The sequence below is a fragment of the Plodia interpunctella genome, chromosome 25, assembly GCF_027563975.2.
Source record: "Plodia interpunctella isolate USDA-ARS_2022_Savannah chromosome 25, ilPloInte3.2, whole genome shotgun sequence".
In the NCBI taxonomy this organism is placed as follows: domain Eukaryota; kingdom Metazoa; phylum Arthropoda; class Insecta; order Lepidoptera; family Pyralidae; genus Plodia; species Plodia interpunctella.
Genome location: NC_071318.1, coordinates 4,744,141 through 4,770,430, shown reverse-complemented (window position 1 = coordinate 4,770,430; position 26,290 = coordinate 4,744,141). Strand labels below are relative to the sequence as shown.

The window sequence follows — 26,290 nt, the reverse complement described above, 5'->3', positions numbered from 1 at the left end:
CAGCGCGGCCGAAACGCTCTGAGAACAGCGTATATGTATAATATTTTCTCCCTTAGGATAGGATATGTATACAAAACTGTTTATATTTCTTATGACGGTACATACATAATCGCGGTACAGTTTTTTGTTAGAAATTTGGCGGATTTGGCATTAACTGCTGGTTTTTAATTGCGGTAAATAAAAGCTCTCATCAAGTTGGTCCCCTATCGTGCCAGATGTTGCTTTTTATATAAATTTTCTTTCGCAGTACAAAAAAGTACAGTCAACAGCACATATTCTTCACATCGGAATTCATTATTATGAACAGCGCCATCTATACACGAATAATGAAACTAAGTACTAAAGACATGTATATTTTGGTGAGCACTTTGGCGAGCGTAAATGAAACGCAAAAGTGACAATAGGTATGGATAGATGTCGTTATTTTTTATCGCAAAAGGAGTAGAATAAATTTAATGAATTGCTTTTGATAAATGAAAATATTTTATTTAAGTAATTAATTTTATTAAATAACTGGACAATTAAGGAAAATATTACTGTAATTTGTAAGTTCAGATTGCTGCCATCTAGAGTAAAATTGAATAAATTAAGCGATGCCCTTCTCTTTCATGCCTGCCAGACACATGCGTAGTTAGCATGAGTGCTTTTGTTTACCGCAATGAAAAACCAGCAATGTATACCGAATCCGCCACCGTTTGGCCAACTGTTCGATGACAGTGTGGAGCCGGCATCAGAATAGTTTACAAATGTCGCTAGATCCACTCACGATTAAATTTTATTTTCACTAAGGGCACGTTCCCATTGGTCCGTCGTGTTTCTACGTTCTTCTGCGTTGATCGGTTGACGGATGTCAACGTGACGGAGGACGTCTCAGCGAAACTGAGCAATGGGAACGCGCTCTTACAATTCCAGCATTGGTGTATGTCGGCGACACAATATTAACTCAGACAGAGACCGATGTGAATGAACATAGCGTACTTTGTGTGATAGTTTTTATTTACCGCAATGAAAAACCAGCAATGTGAAAAACCCAGGTTCTTAATGCCAGAATTATATTATAATGCGTCGTTCGATAGAGCTAGCCCCAAAGTAAGCTCGAGAATTGTGTTATGGGTTACTAACTCAACAATACTATATTTTATAACAAATACATATAGACAAAAATCCAAGTTCCAGGCCAATCAGAAAAAAAAAATTATTTATTATCCAAACTTATTCTATTTTTACAGGTTCAAACCCAATGCAACAGAAAAAGCAATTATTTAAAATGAAAAGATCATTTTAAAATAATTGCTTTAAAATGATTAAGTGGTTTAAAATGATCTTTTTCTGATTGGCCGGGAATCATCATCATGACCCGACCGGGGATCGAACTCGGGACCTCTCGGTTCAGAGGCAACCACTCCACCACTGCGCCACCGATAATGTAACTACAGCCGGCATACAATTTAAGTCCGCATTTATTGTTATTTTTTTAGATGTTATTATTATTATTATTGTTGATTTAATGCACATTCACGTAATGAAATACAATTATTGACCGAAAGATCGAATAGATCGAGGCCTACAAATCAACTTTTGGCAAAAATACATTTTTTGTATCTAAGTTTGTACCTATGTTGGCAGTTAGTCTGATTTTGATGAAATTTAAAAGGTATGTAAGATCTGTCAATAGAATTTTTAAGTTCATGGGGCATCAAAATCGTTTTTACTAAAGTCAAATTCACAATTTTGTAATTTTTGTGTTCGCGAGGTTATAATTACCATATAAGTTTCATAGGTACTTATCAATGCCATCAAAGTTGTACTACCCGTTAACATCCGCTACTTACTTGCATGTTATTTACCCACCTCGTCGAATCAATCTTTCTAAAAATAACTTGTATGGCGTAACATATTGTTAAGAATAGATTTGTCTATTACACGTTCATTCTTAACTCGATTGACCGTATTGATACATATGTTGTCAGTGCGGTTAGCACGAATGTTTGCTAGAACATATTCGTAAAGACATTGTTAAGATTTGTTTGGGAATTTTAGTTCCTTTTGCGTGCGTTAGACCAGAAGTTAATTTTTAACCCCCGACGCAAAACGAGGGGTGTTATAAGTTAGACCGCTAAGTGTCTGTCTATACTTGGCACCGTAGCTAATCGACGGGTGAACCGATTTGGATGCGGATTTTTTATTTGATAGCTAATTGTCATGCGGTGGTTCTTAGATATGTTCTACCAAAATCGGTTCAAAACTTGTAGTGAAATGAATATTCAAAGTTTATAATTTGTATAACTAATAAACTTGTTCATTAAACATTTTCCAATGGCTCCGACGATACGCTCTCATAGATATATGTGCTAGCTACATATATAGCAATGACTTAGATATACTAACTAAACATTTAGTCAGGTTAAGATTGTGTAACACTTACATATTTAAAAGTTAAAAATATATAAATCTACTCTGCTGGCCGCGACCTCTTTGCTCCGTTGCGTCGACGCGCGATACAGTTTCGTTGTTTTCCGTAACCACGCAAAATCTACTTGACATATTTCCATGAAGTTATATGGGTTTAATAGGTAATAGTAGAATATTCCGGATTTATTCATTATTTTTTTGATCGTACCATGCTAAGATAGTACAGTCAACAGCACGTCAACCTACCCATATCCATTTGCAAACTCGCCGCTATTACCGCGCCCGCCATAGAGGTTCACGCAGGGTAACTTGATGTGCTGTTAACTGTACATGATATACTTTCAAATTCACCTTGAATGTATACATAATATAGTAGAAGTACTAACAGGATTTTTATGCCGGCTCGACGCTGTCGTTGAACAGTTCGCCAAACTGGCGGATTCGGTATACATTGCCCGTTTTTTATTGCAGTAAATAAAAGCACTCATACTAACAACGCAATGTGCACGCATTCGCGTCGGCATGTGTCTGAGTTCGGCGACAGTGGAGCTAGTATTGCGCAATTACAGTGCCCAAATTTTGCACAAAGGATTAAATCTGATAATTGTAAATATTACTTAATGACTTAACAGAAATAAAAAGTTAATTTTATGGAGCAGAGAGCTCTCGAGGGCGTGGTTTTTATTTTTTTTCGTTAAAAAAGAAACGCGGGAAATAAGTAAGCCACAAAAATGGCCGCCCCTTGCGCCCTTGTGTCAATTCCTAATTAAATAAAGTCCAAATTGAAAATTGGTTTCACGCCATTGTCCCTATTTCTTACTCAAACAGCAACTCTGGATTGTATATTTTAAATGAATAAATTATCTTTCTTGTTATTCTCATTTTGATTATATTTGACCTTGGTTTGAAATTCAAGAAAATTTTGTTTATAGATTTGAATACGAGTTGCTCTGTCTCGATGATGTCGTCAAGGGGGATACGCGTGCCAATGGTCTGACAACTAGGGATGCCGACGAACGTGCAAAGTGGAGACGAAAAAGTAGTAAAGCAACTGGGAGAGAAAGAGAGAGATAGAGAGAGAGAGGGACGAGTTGTTATGCCCGGGGCCTGGAAGCTTAATGCGATCCAGTTTAGGAAGTAAACTGATCTGCATCACAAATTCATACCATTTATTATTTTTGCCGGCAATACCTATATTATTGCTTAACAGTTATCCGAACGAAGTTGGGGGATTCAGCATACAAAGTTGAGTTTTCATTGGGGCAAATAAAAGCTCTCATACAAACTAAGCTATGATCATGAATTCATTATAATGTGTAGCCGTCTAAGGCGATTAATTTACGGCGTAGAGGTAAGTACGTTGTGGCTCCCTTGAGCTCCGTTTGACACTGGTATGCGTTGAAGTAAGTCGAATCTCCATATGATTTCAAATAATAATATTATATTAAATCATATTTTAAATTAAAATATATTAATTATTACTGTAAAGTACATTTAAATTAGAAAGTAACTAGGAGAGGCTTTTCATGTGACATTTAAATATTTTTTCTTAGTTTCCGAAATTAAATACAGCAGACTATAGGTATATATGCTAGTTATAATTTGATTGCTAAGTTTTACAAAAAAATGTCAAATATGATTGTATAGAAAAGTTTTAATGATGTCAAATTGTCAATTAATTAAACATACGAACAATTACATATCCGTGCAAAAATATCTGGACCAAAAACGAAAATAAACAAATTGGACCCTACCCTAGCCTTTCGCCGTCTGATCTCAACAAAATCCCGAGCTACCTTTCTCGTACATCCAACCGCACATCTACAAACGTCATTGACCTCTAAGTGACAGTAATAGAGAACAATTTGGAACAAATTTGTGCAGTTCAAGTTGCATTTGGCCGTACACGTGGACAATCACTTCCGGTCGGTATAAAAATGTTTGTGCATTTCTTCAAAGACAACATTGCAACGAATCACACCGCGGGCACGACGCACCCGCAACCCAAACGTAACAACATGAGGATCTTTGTAAGTTGAATTTGGAATTTTTATTTTTTCAAAACAAAAAATGCATTTTTCTCTGCCAGGATGTGTGACGTGACGTGGACACTGGACAGTGCTTGTGATTCGTGTTTTAAAATTTGATTTCAAAAATATTTCATTGGAATATTAATAAATCTAAAGTTTTGTGTGAAATTCAAAGTGTGTTATTTTAAAAATTGTGATGGTGTTTTAAACGCAGTAGTTTTGCACTTAGTATTAATACGTATAACCTAGTATTTTAGCATCTAGGTATATAAATACTTTGAACAGTCGTTGTTTTGTTGGATGGTTTATAACTTTATACCAAGTTTTGACCGACTTTTAATTTTATTCTAAAATGCAAAATAATTTACTATACCTAATTTAATATATATATATATATATATATATATATATATATATATATATATATTGTATTATAACTATTAATATATATATATATATATATATTAACAGTTATAATACAAAAAGTATACAGGCTTGAAATTTTAATTGCAATATAGGTAATATTTCCAATTTTAATTAACAACGCTTTGTTGTATTGTAGCTGTTTATTTCCATTGCCAATATAATTATGCAAAGGATCCATAAAAGATAATTAATAAAAGATATTGAGCTAGATACTCTACAGACAAAGAAGACTATTATCTTAAATGATAGTTTAGCTTGCGTTTGATAACGATCTTAATTGTCTAAAAGTAAATTGGTCTTTTAGAAATATATAAGAGGTTTAACCCAGCGTGAGTGTCAAATGGACTGATTCGTAAAATGAATTAATTCGCGAAATGGCATAATCAAAATATAGACTAAATCACGAAATGGCTTATTGTGTCTAAAGGACTAGTTCGCGAAATAACTAATTCAAAGGGTCCTTTATTCGACCAATTTAGTCCGCAAAATAGCTAACAACCCAACCACTGTGCCTTTATAAATGAAAAGTTCGTTTTGAGTTTTGAGGTTATGTTATCATTTCATATACATACCTACTTACTATGAAACACAATTTTTTTTTTTCTGTTTGAAAAAAAAAATATATCTGGGTATTTTATTTCGATAAGTCTTAAATCCTGTTCTGTTTTTTTGTGTTTTTTTTTGTGTCTTCCTCGGGCGTGGGTTTTAAAAAGAAAGAATTCAGCTAATTAGACTTTTTGAGTATTACATATTTTGTGAATTAGTCAAATTAGTTAGTTCATTTGAGATTTCAGTGCCAATTTGAGAATTAGATATAATGCGACTAAACGTCAATTCAATTTACCCTCTACCCTACACACAAAATTACAAACACTTCCTCTTTATATATAAGTGTACAGAGATTCGTGTGGATTACATTTTATTTTGTTAAAAAAAATATATTTAAAAACTATTAAGTTATTTTATATACAACTATATTCTTATAAGTAATGACTTACAAAGTATAGCTAAAAGTGACATTAATTGAGCAAAAGATTATAGAAAGTAATTAAAACTTTTAAAAACTTTACAAACGAAATAAAATATTTGACGTGATTAGGGTGACCAAGAACTTTTAAAATGAGCAGATGGACAATGAAGTGATACTAGGGTTCCATTTTTACCCTAAAGAAAAATATATTTTTGTACATTTTTATCATACGAAAGTTATAAAAAAAGTAATTTTTGTATAAGAAAAACAGATTTTTTTTTTAAATAAAAAAACTTAAAAGGCGGTCTTGTAGCTCTTATTTACTGTATAATTACAAAGATTTTAGGACTCCTCAATAAATTGGCAACGTGATGCGCATGCGCAACTCACTAATTAAAGTTTCCGTGTACAAAACCAATCAGGCTCTACGCACTCATAATGACGACAGACAGTAATAATAGACGTAACAGTGGCTTCAAGTTATGTAAAATACAGGTAATGTAGGTTTCATTTAATGACTAACGACACTTTTATATAAGCCTCGAAATTAGATCGGTATTATATATTCGTCAATTATAAAACCATCAGTCTTTCAACACACTTGCTCGAAGTTTCACGGTATTTGGTTTTTTTTTCGTTTATGAAAATAGTCCAGTACTATCGCTCCACCTTTGTTGAACATACCTATTCAGTTCGTCACTCCAGCGCATCCGTTTACGACCCGGATGACGACCTTTGTGGAAGAAGCCTTTGCTACTAGAACACAAATGCCTATTATATTACGCAAAATATTACATGGTAATATTACAACCGACCAAGCTATTATATTTAGTTTTTACAGTCGAATTTCTAACGCCTCAACGCATCGCGGCGGGCTGAGAGGTGCGGGGAGAGTGGATCTCTACTAATGTTCTATATGATGTGTAGGGAGCTAATTGGCGGACTGTAACTTTTGAAGTTAATTGAATTACGTATAGAATGTAGAATATCGTCTTTCATATTTTGAGCCAACCCTGACTGCATTATTAACGCTGGCGACTGTTTCGTGTTTAGTAAGGCAATAATCTCATAACCCATGATCTCCAAATTCAGATAGCAACACGAGTGCATGACCATTGCGTAGTTTTTATAAGAGCTTTTATTTATCGCAACGAAAATCCAGCAATGTATAGCAAATCTGGCAAAGTGTTTCTCGATAATGTTCAGCATCGTATTAATCTCATATGGCATGACTCATCTATCATATGTGGGAATCATAATCACACAACCGCCACTGCTTCCAAAATTAAATAAAGGCAAATACAATATCTCTCAAATCAGTATGATATATACAATTACAAGTTAATTATTATTCAAAATGAATGGCTAGACTGATAAGCCTGTACACGATGGATTTACATGAAACTAATCATATTACTAACAATTTGCAGACCCGTCAATTGATTCAATCAATTTGCAAATTAATTAGCTATTGTTCTATTAGGGTATACCCTGGCTATAGCCAGGTTTGAAAATTGAAGAAAATATCATAGAAAATCATTGTACTAGCGGCTCCTAGGCTCCAATGCACTATGGTTGATAAATTAACGGGGTAATCATTCAGATGAGAGAGAGAGAGGGATTAGATAAATTAACATTAAACAATTAAAAAAATTACTGTGGCTACGTTGGTCTAAAATTATCTATCAAAAAATAAATGTTTCGTTTTTGAAAATTCTTATTCTAAAGCCAATAAATTCACAATATGAATTAATTAAACCGGTAATACGAAAATATCACTCATGACATGACACGCGACACTATCACTAGAATAAAAAAAAATGTCTCAGAATAGAATAAAAATAGTACAGAATTCCGATTTCGTTTTCCGTTTCATTTGATCATGCGTTGTTTAAATAAGTTTTCAACGTAATAATGTTTACATTCAACGCGTGACAAACAAATCATGTTCGCGCAGTATACCGTTGAGGAGTTTCCTGGAGAAGGTTACTTCGCTAATGTCATCCAAACTAAACGTGGGTAAAAATTTCAGCTCAATCGCTTGAACATATCTGCTTCAAAATTTAGTTACAAGATTTTACCCGAACATACATTACAAGCTTGTAAAAATACTTCACGGAAGTATAATGAATAGTGATAGTTCTGTTAAATCGTTATTATATGTAATAAGTTTCCGTTTTCCTGTTACCATTAGACCGGTTGAAGAGTAAAAGGGACGTTCACTCAGTTTGGATCGTCTGTGTATTACATAATAATACTTTCGACGTTACTAAAATAGGGTTGTCTTACGTCCCGTACGCACGGGACTGTCAATATGTCAACTCCATCCCGTATTCCGACCAGTAGGTACCGTATTGGCAATACAACAATAATACATGTTATAGGTTAGTATACTATGTTTGTCATTTGTAAGCAATCTGCGTGTTTATACTTGACCAGATGATCAAAATAGGAAACTTTTAAAAGTCAATCACAAAAGTCATCATTTTATTCAACAGTAGCGACGCCTACACACGAACGAGTCTGGTTAAATTTGTTCTTGTAAGCGACTTAAAAAAACAGCTAATTCGCAAAATTAGATTGACTTAGTTTCTCTCTGACTTAGTTAGGATCTTGTAGACAACAAGATTCGATTTTGTGTGATTCGATGTTGTGTGGCGATATTGTGTGGTCTAAAAAAAAGGTAAAATATATATAAAAACACTGGCATTTTATTTGTCCCGTATTGATTAGAAGTTATGGTAACCCCACTCATGTATCGGTGACAGGTATCGTAAATCTTTGAGTACTATAATACTTTCATTAAATGCTGAATTGTACTTTCAAAATAATATAAATAAATACATAAATGAAGTTTGTGAAGACGGATATGTGAAACTTTGATATTTTATCACGTAAGAACATTTTATTGATATAGGTAGTATAAATTGTTTTTTTTTTATATACGTGAATAAACGGTTTATTGAGTTGAGACCATTTGAAAGCAAAAGCGAATGTGTCCAAACTTTGAAAAAAAAATTACATTTACTGTTTGACCACACCATTATTTATTAGTACAGTGGCCAACTATAGAAACGAATGTTCCATAAAAAAACTCGTTCTTGCACGGGTCGTCCGGACTGCGATCCTTTTAATGTTCACTATTCTTTTCCCGCGGCTTCGCCCACGTAAATATCTGGGTTGAAATGAATAACACAAAACTACATGTAAAAAAATTCATAAAGATTGGTCGAGTAGATATAACGTCAAGAAGTAAAAAACAAACTTACTTTCCCATTTATAAATGTGAAAATAAGTTTGTTTGTAATATATTATTAGTTAGGTTTGTCTTTATTACCTCCTGGCTCGAATGGTTAATCTATGAGTATGAGAGAAAAGTCACATCATGTTTACGCGACATTAAAAAAAATGACCACATTAAAAAGTTTTTTTTTTCTTTTCAGTGTAAACATTTGACCATACGGTCAGCTCGATATGGTCCCATAGCATTACATAAAACCTATTTTTTCATAGCATTTGTCTAAAACCTAATGTCAAACAAAATGAGCGAAAGACGCCATGTTTTTTTTTTATTAACCGACTTCAAGAGCAAGTCGAGGTGATGTAATTGTGAGTCTAGACAAAATAACGGCATTGCTGATGTAATTTTCAATTGGAACTCGATCAGTTTATATAAAAATAGGTATATTCATCTACCAATTGTAGTACAAGTGATGTAAGCAAAAAGTTATGAAAGCACGAGTATAATGTTTTGTAATTTGGTAATTATTATTAACTCATGTAGAAAAAAATCAGTTTTATCTCTTTACGTGCTTGTATTGTATTTGTATAGTTTATTCCCACGGGAGCATTTATTTTTCTGGGATGAAATACCTTTCATTGGCTCTATGTCTTTCCCTATACTTCAAACTATTGAAGATTGGTTGAGTAGATAAAGCGTGAAGAGGTAACAAACAAAATTAAGTGCTTACACATTATAATATTAGTTGGGATTTGTATAACCAAAATCTCCACAAAAACATTTTTTTTCATTATCATTTTCACTCCCCTTTTTTCCACACATTTTTTCCTCCACAATTTTTATTTCATTTCCACTAAAATGCGACAATATTTTGTCGCATTTTATATGAAAAGAATCTCCGGTAATCTAGAAAAAACAACCGAATAAATAATAATAAACTTATAGTAAAAATGGTTTCATTGATTAAACGTACGGAACCCTAAAAATAAATCACGCCTATTTATTTACGTAAATAAATTTACCACAAATTGAAAATATCACCAACAAAATCATCTTTTTTAATACCATTTCACGTTTGTGGTTTTACCATTTATCAGTCTATACTGTCTGTGCCAACCATAAATAATTTATGTAAGTATATCATACGTTTCAAGTTTTCTCTACTCTTCTAAAAATAAATACAATATCCGGTAGTTGGGTACCTACCCAGATTCCAATTGGAGTGATTTTTATGACGCCCTCGGTGGCGCAGTGGTAAAGTGCTTGTCTCTAAACCGAGAGGTCCCGGGTTCGATCCCCGATCAGGTCATGATGGAAAATGATATTTTTCTGATTGGCCCGGGTTTGCGATGTTTATCTATATTATGTATTTGTTATAAAACATAGTATCATTGAGTTAGTATCCCATAAAACAAGTCTCGAACTTGCTTTGGGGCTAGGTCAATCTGTGTGATTTGTCCTTATATATTTATTTATTTATCTCTTTGTATGTAATCTTATTCGCTTGGTAAGTAAACGAAGACATGACTGCTTTAATTTGTTTATGGAGATGAGTTGTCTAGACAACGTATTTTGGCGACTTAGATATTACCAAGAATTATTATAATTTTTTGTAATTATAATAATTCTTAGCTTGACAGAAACCTTTGCCGCGTCTGTCTGTTCACGATAAATTCAATGCAGTTTTCATCAATAGATAGCCGAGGAATTATAAGTCTCATCTCTACATGGAGTTCGGGGTTGCGAAGCCCGGAATCAGCGTAAAAATTATCTTAAAATTTAGTAGATTAGGCTGTGATTCTACAACTGGCCGCCTGGCTGTTGTCTTCCCTCCTTGGGAATGCTATTATTGCCTATCAGCTGCCTGGACTGTGTCCCTTATTCACATCATACGACATCCACGGGAGGATATGGAATGGTCCTTTTCTAGGCCGGAATCACACGCCAAAAATTAAACACACGCTAAAAAATATTAGTTTTTATTAACAATTTATTTATGATTTAAATAATACGGAACCAATACTAAATATAATGTTACAATCTTGAAAAACCGGTATTCAATTGATATAATGAATGCAAGAGTAGGGAGTCATATTGTATTTTGAGTTTTTTTTCACATTGTGTCATTGGAATCGGAGCGTGACAAAGTGTGATAAGACTAACTATAACGGTTCGTGAAATACTTTATTTCTATTATGTCACAGGTTTAATAACTGACTTACGACAAGAATTACTATCAATTGGGCCGTAATTTTGTGCCTTTGTATGATTTGAAGCAGTGTGGTAATGGTGAAGTAAGACGTCTGTCTGGGAACCGAAAGGTCCCAGATTCTAATTCTACTCGTGCCACATGAGTTTTTATACCAATCTGACTCATGTATAGTAGTTTTCATAGATCACCACCTGCTTCCGGTGAAGGCAAACATCGTGAGGAAACCTGCACTCTACTCGATAATTTATCATAGTGTGTGAAATAGAAAAGGTAGATAGATATAGGCGGTTTGCCATTCTTCCATTAATATTGCCAAGAAAGTAATTGTATCATTCACTAAATACACAATTTTTTGTAATTATTTAAACGTGGTAATTATTTTAAAAAATATACTTACGTTTTTAATTGTATGCACAGTAGCGCCATCTACTTTATAAAGCGCCTTTGACGTTCAGACATTTTTACCAAATCCTACGTATATCGCGTATATTCGGGATAAAAAATACCCTATATCTTAATTGAAGTAATCAGCTAACTTATTACAGATCTTCATAAAATTTGGCAGAGCCATTTGAACCAGATGTTCATAAAAGTCACAATCGTTTGAGGGTGAAGAAGTAAGAAAGATATTCACAAACTTTCGTCTTTATAATATTAGTTGGATAAACCTCTTCAAAAAGTAAAGTACATTTAGATCCATACGAAATATAGGTATAACTTATAATTTAGATAATTTCAAAAGGCTCTTTCTGTTATTCTAATCGGCATCTATTTGAATTAAGGCCCTTTAAAACGGTTGTAAACATAACAATTAAATTTAAGAGTCCTTTTCGTAATGAATATTTAAGTGTTAACAAGTAACGGTGAAAAGCAAATTCCTTGTCTTTTCAAATAAGATAAACTTGTAAGAATATAAATAAACGGATTTTTCTCAATTTTATTTATTTATTTCAAAATGTTATTTCCCAAAATTACAAAAGAAAAATGTACAAACGCCGGTGGAATTTAATCTTCAATATTAAAAATATTCAGAAAATGTCATTTTCCGACAAAAATTTAACAAAGTATCGAAATTGTTAGTCGCAATATATTTTTAGCAAATTCCTCAGTTTTCCGTAACACTTTATTTTTCTTTTAATTCACGCTTGAATTTCGTATACAAACTTAATTGCGTATACTACGATTAGTAAAAACATTTTTTTGAGCTTAGTGTATACCAATACAAACTCTGTCTGCTCATTAATATAAATCCTACTTCCTACTAATATTATAAATGCAAAAGTTTGTGAGGATGTATGTGTGTATGTTTATTACTGTATCACGCAAAATCTACTGGGCGGATTGTTATGAAATTTGGTACAGGGGTAGAATATAATCTGGAATAACATTTAGGGTACTTTTTTAACCAGAAATTTTCACGGGAGCGAAGCACCGGGTTGTTGCTAGTACGAGATATAAAAACTAACACACTTACATAAACTCTTACATAAACACACATTATTAAGTCTATTACGAGCATTAGAATTTAAATTTGAGACAATTTTTACAAATATTTCTTCTCCCTATTTTCAGGTATGTCTATTGTTGGTAGTCGCCTCTTGCAAGGCCGGTTTCGAAGCGGGTGGGTATGGCTCCAATGGAATTTCAGGCCATGATGACGGGGGATCTTCAGGATATGACTTCGGACATAGCGGGGGACAAGATCTATCTGGGGGACAAGGTGGACATGATTACACTCAAGCGCTAACTCATGGTGGCGGACAAGATTTAGGAGTCCAATCATTCGGAGGACACCATGAATCATTGGGACAAGGTTCGTTTGGAGGTCATCAAGGGTCGTTTGGAGGTCACCAAAGCTTCCAAGGTCTTGAACAACAAGGAGATCATGGATTTGGTGGTCATGATTCTTACTTACAAGCGGCTCAGGATCTAGGCAACCATGGATTCGAAGGAAACAGCTTCCAAGGCCACGGTGATTCTGGCAGTCAAGGCGCGGAGTTGAGCCATGATTTTGGCGGTCACGGAGGTTTCGGCCACGATCAAGGACAAAGCTTCACATTACAAGATGGCGGACATGATTTCGGTGATCAAGGACACGGTTATGAAGCTCATGCTATCCCAGTAGGCGAACACACTGATGTCGAAAGCCCTGTCACCGTACCGCTGTACAAACATGTTACGGTGCCTGTACACAAGCCAATCCACGTCAACGTACCCAAACCTATTTTGGTGGGTGTACCTCAACCGTATCCAGTTAAAGTCCCAGTACATAAGCCCGTGGCTGTTCCAGTTGAGACAGAAATTTCTATCCCGATCGAGAAAGTTGTTCCTTATCCCGTTGTAAAGCATGTCCCATATCCTGTAGAGAAACATGTGCCCATTAAGATAGAAAAGACCGTTACAGTACATGTGCCTCAGCCTTATCCAGTAAAAATTCCCGTATACAAAACCATCCACCATCATAAAAGCCACTGAGGCTTGGATGCGTGTCAACTGTGCCTTGTAAATATTGTTGATTAATTTTAAGTTGTGTTGTTAAGTCATTTTCAACTGTCATGTTGTAGTTGATTTATTTATTGTATGTTTTGTTGATGATTACATTGTTGTTGTTTTGTTATTTGATGTTTTATTTTTCATGTCATTTTCATGACTTGGTGTAATTTTTTCAGAGATTTCTTTTGTGGATTAATCTAAAATATCTTTATTATCATTTTCACATGCATATACAATAAAATTCATCATATCTTTTACGCAGTTTTCCGTGTAAAATAAATTCTGAACTTAGTCTTCGTCTGTGGGATAAATTTAATTGTCAAGTTGGATGTCTACACACAGGGTTTCTCATGATTAACTCAAGATGTTTCCGCAAGTATTCGCACCCACTCACATTTGGTAATTAAATCGCATAATCAATAACTTTAGCCTAAGTTTCTGTTTATAACTGACAAAGTGAAAAGGTCAAACTAAAATACTCCTTCATCAAAATACTCTGAAATGTAAATAAACATACTCGAAGTATGTAATGTTAACCAAGTTGTCATTAATTATGCCTTTCAAAATATTATTTTTCTAGATTTTTTTGTCCCATTACGGACTGCCTCCCCTAATTTCTTCCACGCAATTTCTTTCTTTGGTATTTTCTCTCATCATCATTCCTCTGACCAGAACATTTTCCTTGGTCTTATTTTTTTCAGGTATTAAATTAAAATCATTTAAAATTGAAATCATGTCATAACCACGGTTATGAAGTCGACTCGTCGTTCTCCAATGAGTTAAGAGTTGTCGCTTTAAAAACAATTTATGAGTTTCCGTTTACAAATGGGTGCTAGAACCCCGCAATTCCGCATCCAACCAGATTCGAAATGAAATAATTAATGTTGAAAGTTGACTGTTGGCTGTTTGTCTCACAAATGGAAGTCGAAATAAATTAATTTTCGTGCAGAAATGTGCTATAATTAAATGTAAGATTTTATCGTGGCTTTTGGTTGTGTAGGAATCAGTTAAGACTTCTGTAATCATGAAATATCATCATATGAAATTGTTGTAACTATACGATGTATATGTAAGTTTATTTAACACTGATATAATGTAGTTATGTGTTGTAGTTATATATATATTAATCCTACTAATATAAAAGTTTGTGAGGATATATGTGTATATGTATGTTTGTTACTTCCTTTCACGCAAAATTTACGAGACGGATTGTTATGAAATTTGGTCCACGGGTAGAATAAAGCTTGGAATAACAGCGAAGCCCCCGAGCGTAGGCATTAAAAAAAACTGACATTACCACAGTACAGATTAATAGAACTGATTCTAAATTGTAAAATTCTGAAAAAATGTTATGAAAGCGCGGCCGCCGCGGCTGTCGAAACGAAAGTTTCACCCACATAATATCCTTCATAGAGAAAGTTATATAAGCCCTGTAATATAGCATGGTGGTAGACGATACGTTAACAAAGAAAACAAAAAGATCCGCAGCTAACTTACTTTCTCAAAGAAGACTTACTTTAAAGACGTAAGCCTACAAGTAAGTACAAGTAAGAATTGAGAAGTTTGAACACTATTATCATCATATTTTCGAACAGTCAGCACATCAACCTACCCAAATTCACCCCTTTTACCGCTTTAGGATATTATTCTTTATAGTCGTATTTCCTCATGGCTGTGGGTCGTGGTCACAACATGAAATGAAACACACAACTTTCTTGGCACAAATGAAGTGTTTTGCCATTGTCTTCTCCATTTCGCACACAAATTAATAATCAACCTGTGTGCTGGTTTCCTCACGACGTTTTCCTTCACCAGAGACAGGTGGTGATCCTATGAGAACTACTATACATGAGTCTTGTGGCACGATTCGAAGCTGGGACGCTTCGATCCATAGGCGGGCGTCTTAACCATTACACCACTATCGCTTGATTCAGAATATGATTGGTCAAGTCTGAAAGTTATTTTCATACGTCAAGCGATTTTTTCCAATGTTTGTTTCAATTTCAAGTCACATATCAAAAAAGTTTTGTTTCACCGGTAAAATATCCAGTAAAATATATACCAGTAAGATTGGACAAGTCTACAAAAAGTTCTTACTTATCAAGCCCATTTGGTATAGTTTCAATTTGTCAAATATTATGTTTCGATTCAAGCCTAATTTTAGGTGTTGAATCGTCAAGTCTTCCAATGTAGTTAGTCTTAATTTTGCATTAAAAGGTTGCAAACAAAAACATATACGTGCAGTAAATAGTTGAGGAGTTCCCTCATTGGGAGCCGATCCTCTAAGCAACATCGGGTTATGATTCTCATAATAATAATGGAAACTGAAACTAGGCGGCATGTTTTAATTTAACTAGAAGAATAAGATGAAAAAAAATTATCTTGCAAGATTTTTGATTACAGACAGAATAGAACGAAAGACAGACGAGCGATACAGGTGAAAAGGTGCTCATTGGATCTATGCTTTTTTATATCAGTTATGAAGAATCTAGATATAAGACTTCACATATTTGTGAAAAACGTCTTTCCAAATACATTTATATTAATTAATTTTTGCGCAAACTTTTTCCATTAGGTAGGTACGTCATTATAAACATCTTCATTGAGGTTCACAATAACGTCTTCCCAAGCCATTTAATTCTAAAGTTGATTCTCCTTTGCTCTGCAAAAGAGTTGAAATAAATAGTTGAAACGGTCGTTGTCTAGTTGTTAAGACGCTCTCTCGTGATCAAAGGTTCTAAGTTTGAACCTACCACTATTCTGAATCACTAATCTGACTCATGTATAGTAGTTTTCATAGGTCATCGCTAATTTCGGTGAGTGAAAAATAAATTTCTTAAATTAATTTGATTAAAGTTCATCTGAATCTGCAGAGAGAGAGAGAGCTAAAATTAATATTTAAATCAAATATATACCCAATCATAGACTATATATTGCCTTTTTTTAAAGATGTTAATTTCGTGTTGTATAAATTAGTTATATTTTTTATCTTATTCTTTTTCGGCTCACTGCTGAGAATAGTCCTTACTTATTTTATGCCCTAGATTAAGAAAAGTTTTACCGACAATCTTCTAAATTCAAAAATCCTTAAAAGTGCTAATCATTAAAGAAAAATTGTTATAAAAGAAGAGTGGATTACCTGCGACTTTAATGACGACCTCGGTGGCGCAGTGGTAAAGTACTTGCCTATGAACCGAGAGGTCCCGGGTTCGATCCCCGGTCGGGTTTAAATGGAAAATGATCTTTTACTGATCGGCCCGGGTCTCGGATGTTTATTTCATATATGCATTTGTTATAAAATATAGTATCCCATAACACAAGTCTCGAACTTACTTTGGGGCTAACTCGATCTGTGTGATTTGTCCTAATATATTTATATTTATTTATTTTATGATATCTACCTATCAATATCTATATAATACTATCATCACCTAGCTAAAAAAAATACACGACCCAATAAAGGTGCAAAAGGAAAGCCTCGCAAGTAATTTTATTTAATGAATTTTACTGTCTCAAGAAAGTCATTTGGGGAACGTAATCATCAAGTTTATATCCGAGATATATTTGCTATGAAATTATTTCCTTGGCTTTGTAATTTTCGCTTACGATCGCGAGTTCGAGCGAGCGGTAATTCTACCTTCATTTCAGCACCTTTTTAAACGTCAAAGTGAGAAAATGTCCTGAGTAGGCACGAAAATATTTCATATCTACAAAAAATCCTATTCTAACTTATTACAACCTTTGTGGCTAAAACGAAGATATAGATTTTCCATCCATTTGTTCAATTCACACTTTTGCTGAATATTTTTTTTAGGTTCTGTAATACCAATGTATGTAATGATTCCATACTTTTGTGACTTACATACAACAGATAAAACTGTGTGGTACTACTAGCAGTGCTTGAGGAATTACTTGAATTAGAACCCTATCCAGTCAGAGTTGTAATCCTTGTTAATTTCTTCACAATAAAATGTGTTAGAATATCGTTTAATGCAATGTTCAATGGTTAACAAGAAAATCGTTTTTGTCATCTTACTCAGATCCGATAGAATCACGAGAAGAAAAAATTTCATCAGAAAAATTTTATTTTATTGTACAAGTCTAAAATCAATTCAATTTACCACGGGATTATGGATAGAGGCCGTTTGTCAGAAATGACGTGTCAACTGTCACTCACAGATCAGGAAAAATCTGGCGGAAAAATCGAAAAATATTTCCTTGGAAGTCGAAAATCAAAACGATCAAATGCAAATCCGTGATTTTTCTTTTGACGTAATTCTACCCAAATAAATCACGTGGGTTGAGATATAAAATACCGACGGTGGATTTAACACCATAATAAAGAGTCAAATATTCAGAAACATCCCGGTGTAGTGTACGACAGATGGCGCGCAAGTGATGGGAACGATATATTGGAATAATGTCGATGTCGATATACAAAAGAAATATTTTATATTTCTAAATTGTGATTCGAAACGATGGTGGTCTAGTGGTTACGATGGTCATGAGATCTACTGTGAACTGAAAGGTAGGTTTTGTATTATTAGAAATTCTGTAAATAGGACCTTCAACACACCCAGCTTTAAAAATAAATATTAGGACAAATCACACAGATTAAGCTAGCCCCACATTAAATCAACGATATCATATTTTATAACAAATACATATATAGATAAACATCCAAGACCTGGGCCTATCAGAAAAAGAGAGGTAGGGTATGTCTCCTACCATTTAAATTTGTCACATTCCTTAACATCTCATCATTCAACATAATCTCAACATTCCTTATTCATGTGCGTGTGGTCTGAGGGCCTGCTTCTCGAAATTCTATGACAATATACTTGGGAATTAATAAACATTGGAATTAGACTTTGTGAAAGCCAAATAAGCGAGTTACGGTGTTTTAAGTTGGGACTTCGGCCACACTGTTCATACTTTATTTGATGCAATCTGTATTATTGTCAATTTCTAAAGAATCTATCTATCAATCCAGCCATCTGTTCTTGGATTTTTTTCTATTCCTGATACTTTTAACTTCCATTTTTCTCTCTGCAAGCTAAGACGCGGAGATGTGGATTCTTCAACTAATTGTATTGCAGCTGGTAGCTGTAACGTTCTCCTTAATGTAGCGTGATATCTGTTAAGTTTTTTATTATTTTTTATTTATTGTCAGTAGACAAAATAAATCGCAACGACCGCAAAACCAAATAAACGAATATAAGAATAGACTTTACCAATAAAAGGTTCAAACATCAAAAAGAAAAAAAGTCCTGACAGTGTGACCGATGACTTTGCAAATCTATTCACAGACTGCGCATGTTCTATTGTATATCTTTATTGCTTAGTTTTTTTCAATAAATAACACCCAGTTCTGGTGTTACAGTTACAAATTGCAATTTCGATAGTAGAAAGTGTTTAATTAAACTTACATAAAGTCGGTAATTTCTTCTGATACAGATTAATTGAACAATTACCTGTTAGATGTAGCAATTTTATCGAGATAACGTTTTTTTTGGATATTATAAATAACAAGTAAAAAGAACATCATAGCAGCATATAATCTTGTCTATTGACAATGTAAGCCTATTATTTAAGGCCATAAAACATTAACCTATATCGTTATTTTACCACTATTACTGACAATCTAAGGTATAATATTTTATATAAGAGCCTCTAGTATAACTGTTTTACAATTTGAATTGCAATAAATGATTTGAATTGAATATTCGGCGCCATCAACAGCTGTACTGAATAGATTATTATTCCTACAGAATATAAATATTATTAACACATTATTTTTATTATAATATGCCTTACAAAGTGATAATCCTTATTCCTTAAATGTTATAAAACAAAGTCATCTGTCTGTCTGTACGCGATAAGTTCAAAAATCACTACACAAATTTTCATGCTCTTTTCACAAATATGTAGTGTGATTCCTGGGAAAGATTTTGATATTTAATTTATTATGTTTTACCCAAGCGAAGCCGGGACCGGCCGCTTGTAATACATATATATTTGATTACGTTTAATAACACATACTCTCGTTATATGTGAATAGTTAAAAAAATGGAAATATAATTCTTGAGAATCGCCATTTTCTTTATAAACTTGGCCATTAAGGGTGGGAGCTCAGGCAGTACAGTCCACTATATCGTTTTTATAAAAGTCCACTTCTTTATCTGCTACATTGTGTCTCGATCCTAATCAAAGTACACAAATAACATTTCCCAGTAGCTAGTCGATAATCTTGCAAAAGACGTGGGACATCACTAGTTTTCCGCGCGCGATCTAAATGTGGGTTTTATTCAAATTTGGGTATATTACCAGCCGTACCGGACGCGGACGCGTGCGGCCTTTTTACAAGTTGCCAACGGAGTTTACATCAAATGCAAATTCGACTGAATAGTTCTGAACACATCCATTGATTAGCATTTTTTTAACGTGGAATTGTATCAAAGGTATTGACGTTTCTATCAAAATGTTCGCTTCATGTCGTCATGGAAGATAATGTAATTTATTATTGTTAGACAGAAAACCCTCGACTTTCAACATTCATTTCGCTACAACTTTTGAACGGCTGAACCGGTTTTGATCAAACATATCTAAAAACTACCGCATAAAACTTAGCTACCACATAAAAAAACCTACACACAGACAGACAGACGCTTAGCGGTCAAACTTATAACATCCCTCTTTTTGCGTCGGGGGTTTAAGATAGAAAAACGTCCTCTGGGTGAAAAATGCTCGTGCTTACTTACAGGACGTTTCCATGAACTAATAAAGTTTGGCAATGACTCGCTTTATCTACTTAATAGAGTACATAACAATTTTTTATTTTGATAACTGTTTGGCCTTTATATTTTTATTTATATTATTATTAGAAACATCAGTGAAAAAAAAAACTGTGATAATGATCTTTCAAAGATACGACAAAAATAAAATCAAACATGGATTACCTATCGATGTATTTCTTCACAGAAAGCAAGTTTGATTTACTTCACAAGCACACACTTCACTGCATTTTCAAGCAAGTGGTGGTCTATTAAAATTATCATTGTATGTTTTTCGAACATATTTTTCGAAGCTGCATTTGTGCGAACTCCCAATTTGTCAGTTCCATGTTAACCTCATCTCCATGTAAAGCAAAATGTCCTTAAATTTACATTAAAGGGAAATTTCAGTTATAGTGAATAGCCGGAATGTCTCATCATTATTCATGACTAGTTAATGCTCCCGGTTTTGCGTGGATAGCTAGTGCGATTAGCGTCGAAGCCTTATTTGTCTCGGTATTACATTAGTCGTTAACATAACAATGAGTTAGATGGCATTTGCGTTCAAGTTGAGTATCTTGAATATGTCTCACTATTATTTAATGTATTTCATGCTGAGGAGGAAACATAGAATGTACCAGCTGCTCTTCCCGTGCAGATTATAAAAGTAAATCAAGGTAAAAGGCTATAAACTTCAGATTCTTCTCATGGGCGACCTATCACTATTGTATCGAATTTCCATCATCCTGCTCGCAATACTGCTAAATTTCGCATTTCTTGGTTCTGTCTTTGTTTTTCTTTCTTTATCGACTGTGTTATTGCTAACACTAGTGTTAGATTTAATCAAGACGCCTAAACGTATCTGATATGATTTTTACTACCTACATCTAGTATCTACCCTATAAGAGACATCATCGTCTTCAGCCATTTAAACGTCATCCCTGTTGGGATATAGGCCTTCCTTATGGATGGAAAAGGATTTTTACAGGCTAGAGAAAATTCATTTTATCCATATATATCTTTGAAATTTTATGTACTTACTCATAATAAAATAGTCTTTATAATTGTATAAAGACTATTTTACTAAAGAATATTTCGCTAAACAAAACAGTGGAGGGCAGGCAACAACCTGCTTAATTACATCCTCTGAAAATACATTTTGGGTAGATAACAATACATGTAATGCATAATATAATAAAACGAATTTTCTCTATCCTAAATACTGTATATGAAAATTTTTGCCTCCGTGCGAACTTATATTTCAATCAAACTTCAACGAAATCTTTAGAGTCGTTTTGGAAAATGCAAGTACTTACAAAATATACTTTTTATACATTGGGATATAGTGTTTCAATTAGTCAAGCAACAAGTTCGCGGCCATGCTCGCCGTGGGCTGTTAGCCCTCTGACAGAACATGTAAAATTTATTCTAAGGCATGTCCCTGCACATAATTTTATATTGTCAGTCCCTGAAAGTAAATCTGGAGAAAGATTTATTGTGAATCGAGAACCTGCTAGTTGGGCAGGGTTGTCACAGTTGTTTTCAAAACATTTTTTTTCTCTGTACCTAGCCATTTCTGACTAGCTTTTTCCTGATGCCGTAGGACGTCAGGCAGATTGCTTTTCAACCATTGTTTCGTTGTCTTTTCAACCATTGTTACTTCGCACTTTCTTTGGCATCATTAGTTGTCAGATTCTTGACATGTAACTTGACATTAAACTTGGCATTGCGTGACATTTTATTAATAATAATGCTGATTGAGCTGATAACTCAAGTAAATGTGAGGCGGAAGCTTCCGAATTCGGTTGTTGTTGAATGATTTGTCTAAGTAAAGCATTTGAATATTGTCAATTCAGTAAAAGTAGAAAAGTAGACCTTGAGCAAAGCGAAAGCGAGAACACGCTCAGATGAGACAGAGAGAGAGAGAGGGAGAAATAGTAGTAGTAGGAGAAATGTTGTTATCCTTAACCTTACATAAATATACCTTATAATTTCTGAGGAAAAAAAGTTTCAGGATGTAGTGTAGATCTGAACTTTGTTTTCAATTACCTACCTAAATCAGTAACACCAGGTTCAGTTAACAAAACATCAACCTACCCAAATTCACTCGCCGCTATTATCGCGCTATATGTAGATGTTCATTCAGGGTAACTTGTAGTGCTGTTGTCTGTACGTGTCATAGGTCTTTGCCACCTACTGGGACATAAAAAGCTAGGTTTTAAAATGAAACAAATAAATAAATTTGTATTATATAAATAATCTGTAACAAATTTGAAATATTTTTAACGATATCGCCAACCCTCTTCAAAACGTAGTGTACTTCAGACTCGGGTTTTTCCCCAAGAAATTGGCAATGTATTATAACATAACCCGATCATACAGGATATACCCCGATCCAGTACAAATTGACTCCGTTATACCGCGTTTTAAGTTCGCCCGGTTATAATATTTCGTCCAATCCGTGGATTGGAAGAAACCAACGTTGAATTTTATGAAATGGCGATATTTTCGAAAGTTCTGTAGATTTTTAAACGCGAAGTTAGGAGAAACTATTTGTTTTTCAGGGTTGTTTTTGTTTTTTGTTGGCGTGTGGTTCCCCCCTTAAAATGATCCTCCTAATCCTCCCTCGGATATCGGATTATATGCAACAATAGCAACCCCAAGAGAGTTGACGTCAGGCAGGCAGCCAAAGCTAAATCTTAAAAATTTAATGGTTGATTTTTTTTTACTTCGGGGCGTCACGGCTAGCGTCGGGTACCTATACGCGAGGATGAGAGTTTTTGTTTTTTTTTTCAGAACATTAGGAGATTAGCAAGGATAAGATTTACTAATTTGTATAGAGATGGGTAACTAACTACTCATGTTTCAAGAAATAATGGTGAAAAAATAAAAAATATATAATATCCATGATTTGTTCTGAAGTTTAAACTATACTGTACTGTAGGTACCGCAGTAGTAGATCGTGGCTTCTGATAGCTGAAAGCGATACAAAAATAGCATTATGAACTCAGTACTAAACCAGAAACTTATAAACTTGGGACAATCCCAACAATAAGCTAACAAGAACTAAAGTTTGTATCAAGCTGCACTGGAAGTCCTAATCTTATAATAGTGGAACTGTGTTACTTATGCAACATTGCTCGGACTAAAGCGGCAGGCGGTTGAGAGTACGATCTGGTTTAGTTGGGTTTAGGTGGGAATATCAATTGAATTTAACAAGTGGCAAGATTAAAATCAATTTACATTCATGAATATTGCTTGTGGGTATTAGTTAACACTGAAATTGTTAAACCAATTCAATAAATATTACATTATAAAAATACTACAACTAACAAAAAATTAAAAAAAAATTAAGTCTTGAAGCATAATAATTTTAAGAGCCATGCCCTTACGTCGCGTTCCGTGATCCTTCGTCACGTTTACATTCGTCGTAGGTACAACGCAAACATTGTATGTTTCGACGTATTTCAACGCACGTCAGTGACAAAACCTAACTAACTGACTGATTGCATCGTCAGTGATTGTCAGTTTGACAGTTTTCTCCAATAATCCCCGAACACTTTTCATTCTAAAAGTAGGTAGGTAATCTAAGTACCTAATTACTTTACACTTCGGTCTTAGTGAGAATAAAAACAATTGAATAACAATAAGATTGCGTCAGTACGAGCCGCGCGGGAATTGATAGATTAAAACTTAGTTCGCATATTAATATATTTCGGAATGTGGATTTAGATTACTAGGTTAATATCTACTAAATTGAGATGAAATACAAAAGCGCTTGTTAAATTAAAATGAGATAGTAATTAAGACGTTATAAATTCGAAACACGCGTTCCGTGTTATAATATTATGTGCGCATTCATCATAAATGTGGTGAGCTAACACGTTCTCACATGGGCGTAAACTAGACGTAAAACGTCCAATTTTAGCCCTATAATAAGTACTAGTCTTTTTTTCTTATCGATTTCAGAGTCACATAAAGGCATATGACAACATAGGAACGGTTACAGTATCTCATTTTTATTCCTTACGGGATAGGCAGGGCCGTGATTTGTTTAATTCAAAGGCAACGTAGGTATAGCCGTGTGGCGGGCTTATTGATAGGTAGAAAGTGTTTTGTTAGCCTATCGCCTATGAGAAGAATCTTCAGCTTATAACAGCTTTTCCTGTGATTGACTTTTACAATAAAAAAATAGGTGGTGGTAGGTGAATGTAACCGTAAGTAAATGAGACAGATTGATCGCCTAACTCTCTGTTCTCTGTCTAATCTTCTGTTTCAAATTCTTTGTCCAATATCATTGATATCACTATCAACACTACATAACATTACGAAAGAGATAGAAATAAGAAGGAGTGGCACTCTCTCTCAAAATTATAAACTTAGAAATCTTCTCTAATCTTCTTAGATTAGAGAAGATTTCTTCTTATTATTTTTCACATTCCTTCGTTTAGTCTGAAATAAGGCTTCAAATAGTCTGTTTAAGACTCGGAAAATATGAGTAACGGAACGCATCTGATTATTATTCCGTAACACGGAACGCAGGCTGTGTGCGGCCTTATTAGACACGTACAATAGTAATATGTGTATAGAGGTATAAAGGTTTTAAAGTCGCGTCACATATCTTGGTATTTCTTACATTCATTCATATCGTGTGTGTTATTGCTAACACACACTTATGTCAGTTTGTTGTCAGATTCATTTTATTCAAGTCGTATAAAGCATCTGATTGAAAACATTGAGCCACGGAGCCCAGTGTCCGCTCCTTCCTTCCAAAGATTGAGTGTGTTGTTATCTATTAAAATTGTGCTTTTTCTGTCATCTGAGCGTAGCGTACTCCTGTCTTCATTCGCGACCACGAAGCTCTGAATCCAGGAAATTTGTAAGATTCTCCTGTAATTTTACAACGGGCTGCCTGTCTGACGTCCTTGGGAATGTTAATGTTGCCTACAAAGTACCAAAGCTACGTTTCACTTAATCTCCACGGAAGAATATGGAGTCCGGGACCTCTAAAGCTGAAATAAAACTGAATGATATGATACAATATTTCCAGTAAATGAATGTAGTGTCTGACACATTTATATGCAAGTACACGAATATCGTAGCTCAAAATTATCACTTGGCTAAGGTTACACAAGATAAAGTTTGCTGGCAACAGCTTGTTCCGAGCTTGCAATGTGCTGGAGATTGAATGGCGGACACTGAGTTTCGGCATGTACGTACAGTTTGGTGAAAAGACCAAAATATGAGATAAGAACAAAGACTTTTAGATAGATGATATTTAGGTACGTAAAACTAAAAAAAAATATATATCGAAATTGGTTAAGCCGTTTGACTTTTACAATGCCACGAACAGACACACAGATACTTATAACTTTCCTTCTTTAAAAAGGTATTAAAAAGCGGCCATTTAATGTACCCAATTCTGGCATTGGGTTTCGTCTTAAAATAAGGCCACTCCGTATCCTCTCGTGGATGTCGTACAAGGCGATCAAACGCAGCCTTAGCGGCTGATACTATTCCCAAGGAGGGCTGACGTGAGACAGGCGCCCTATTGATTGAAACATAGCAATAAAAATGATCATCAGTTTAAAAGTTATTTGTTAATTTCCCCTTTACCGTAACTTGAGGATGACATCAAAAATATCGCCCATAGGATAACACTAAGCACACGAACATAATTCTCACACAATGCACAACTGTAATCTCTTAGTGGGATGACCATGATGATGGAAA

General features: G+C 34.3%; 1 protein-coding gene across 1 annotated transcript; it reads left to right on the top strand.

Annotated features, from left to right (window-relative positions):
- Positions 1–4,366: 4,366 nt before the first annotated feature.
- LOC128680864 (uncharacterized) lies at positions 4,367–13,908 on the top strand. Its single transcript, XM_053764330.1, has 2 exons — positions 4,367–4,442; positions 12,864–13,908. The coding sequence occupies exons 1-2, from the start codon at positions 4,431–4,433 to the stop codon at positions 13,764–13,766; spliced, it is 915 nt and encodes a 304-aa protein (XP_053620305.1). The 5' UTR covers positions 4,367–4,430; the 3' UTR covers positions 13,767–13,908.
- The last annotated feature ends 12,382 nt before the right edge of the window (positions 13,909–26,290 follow it).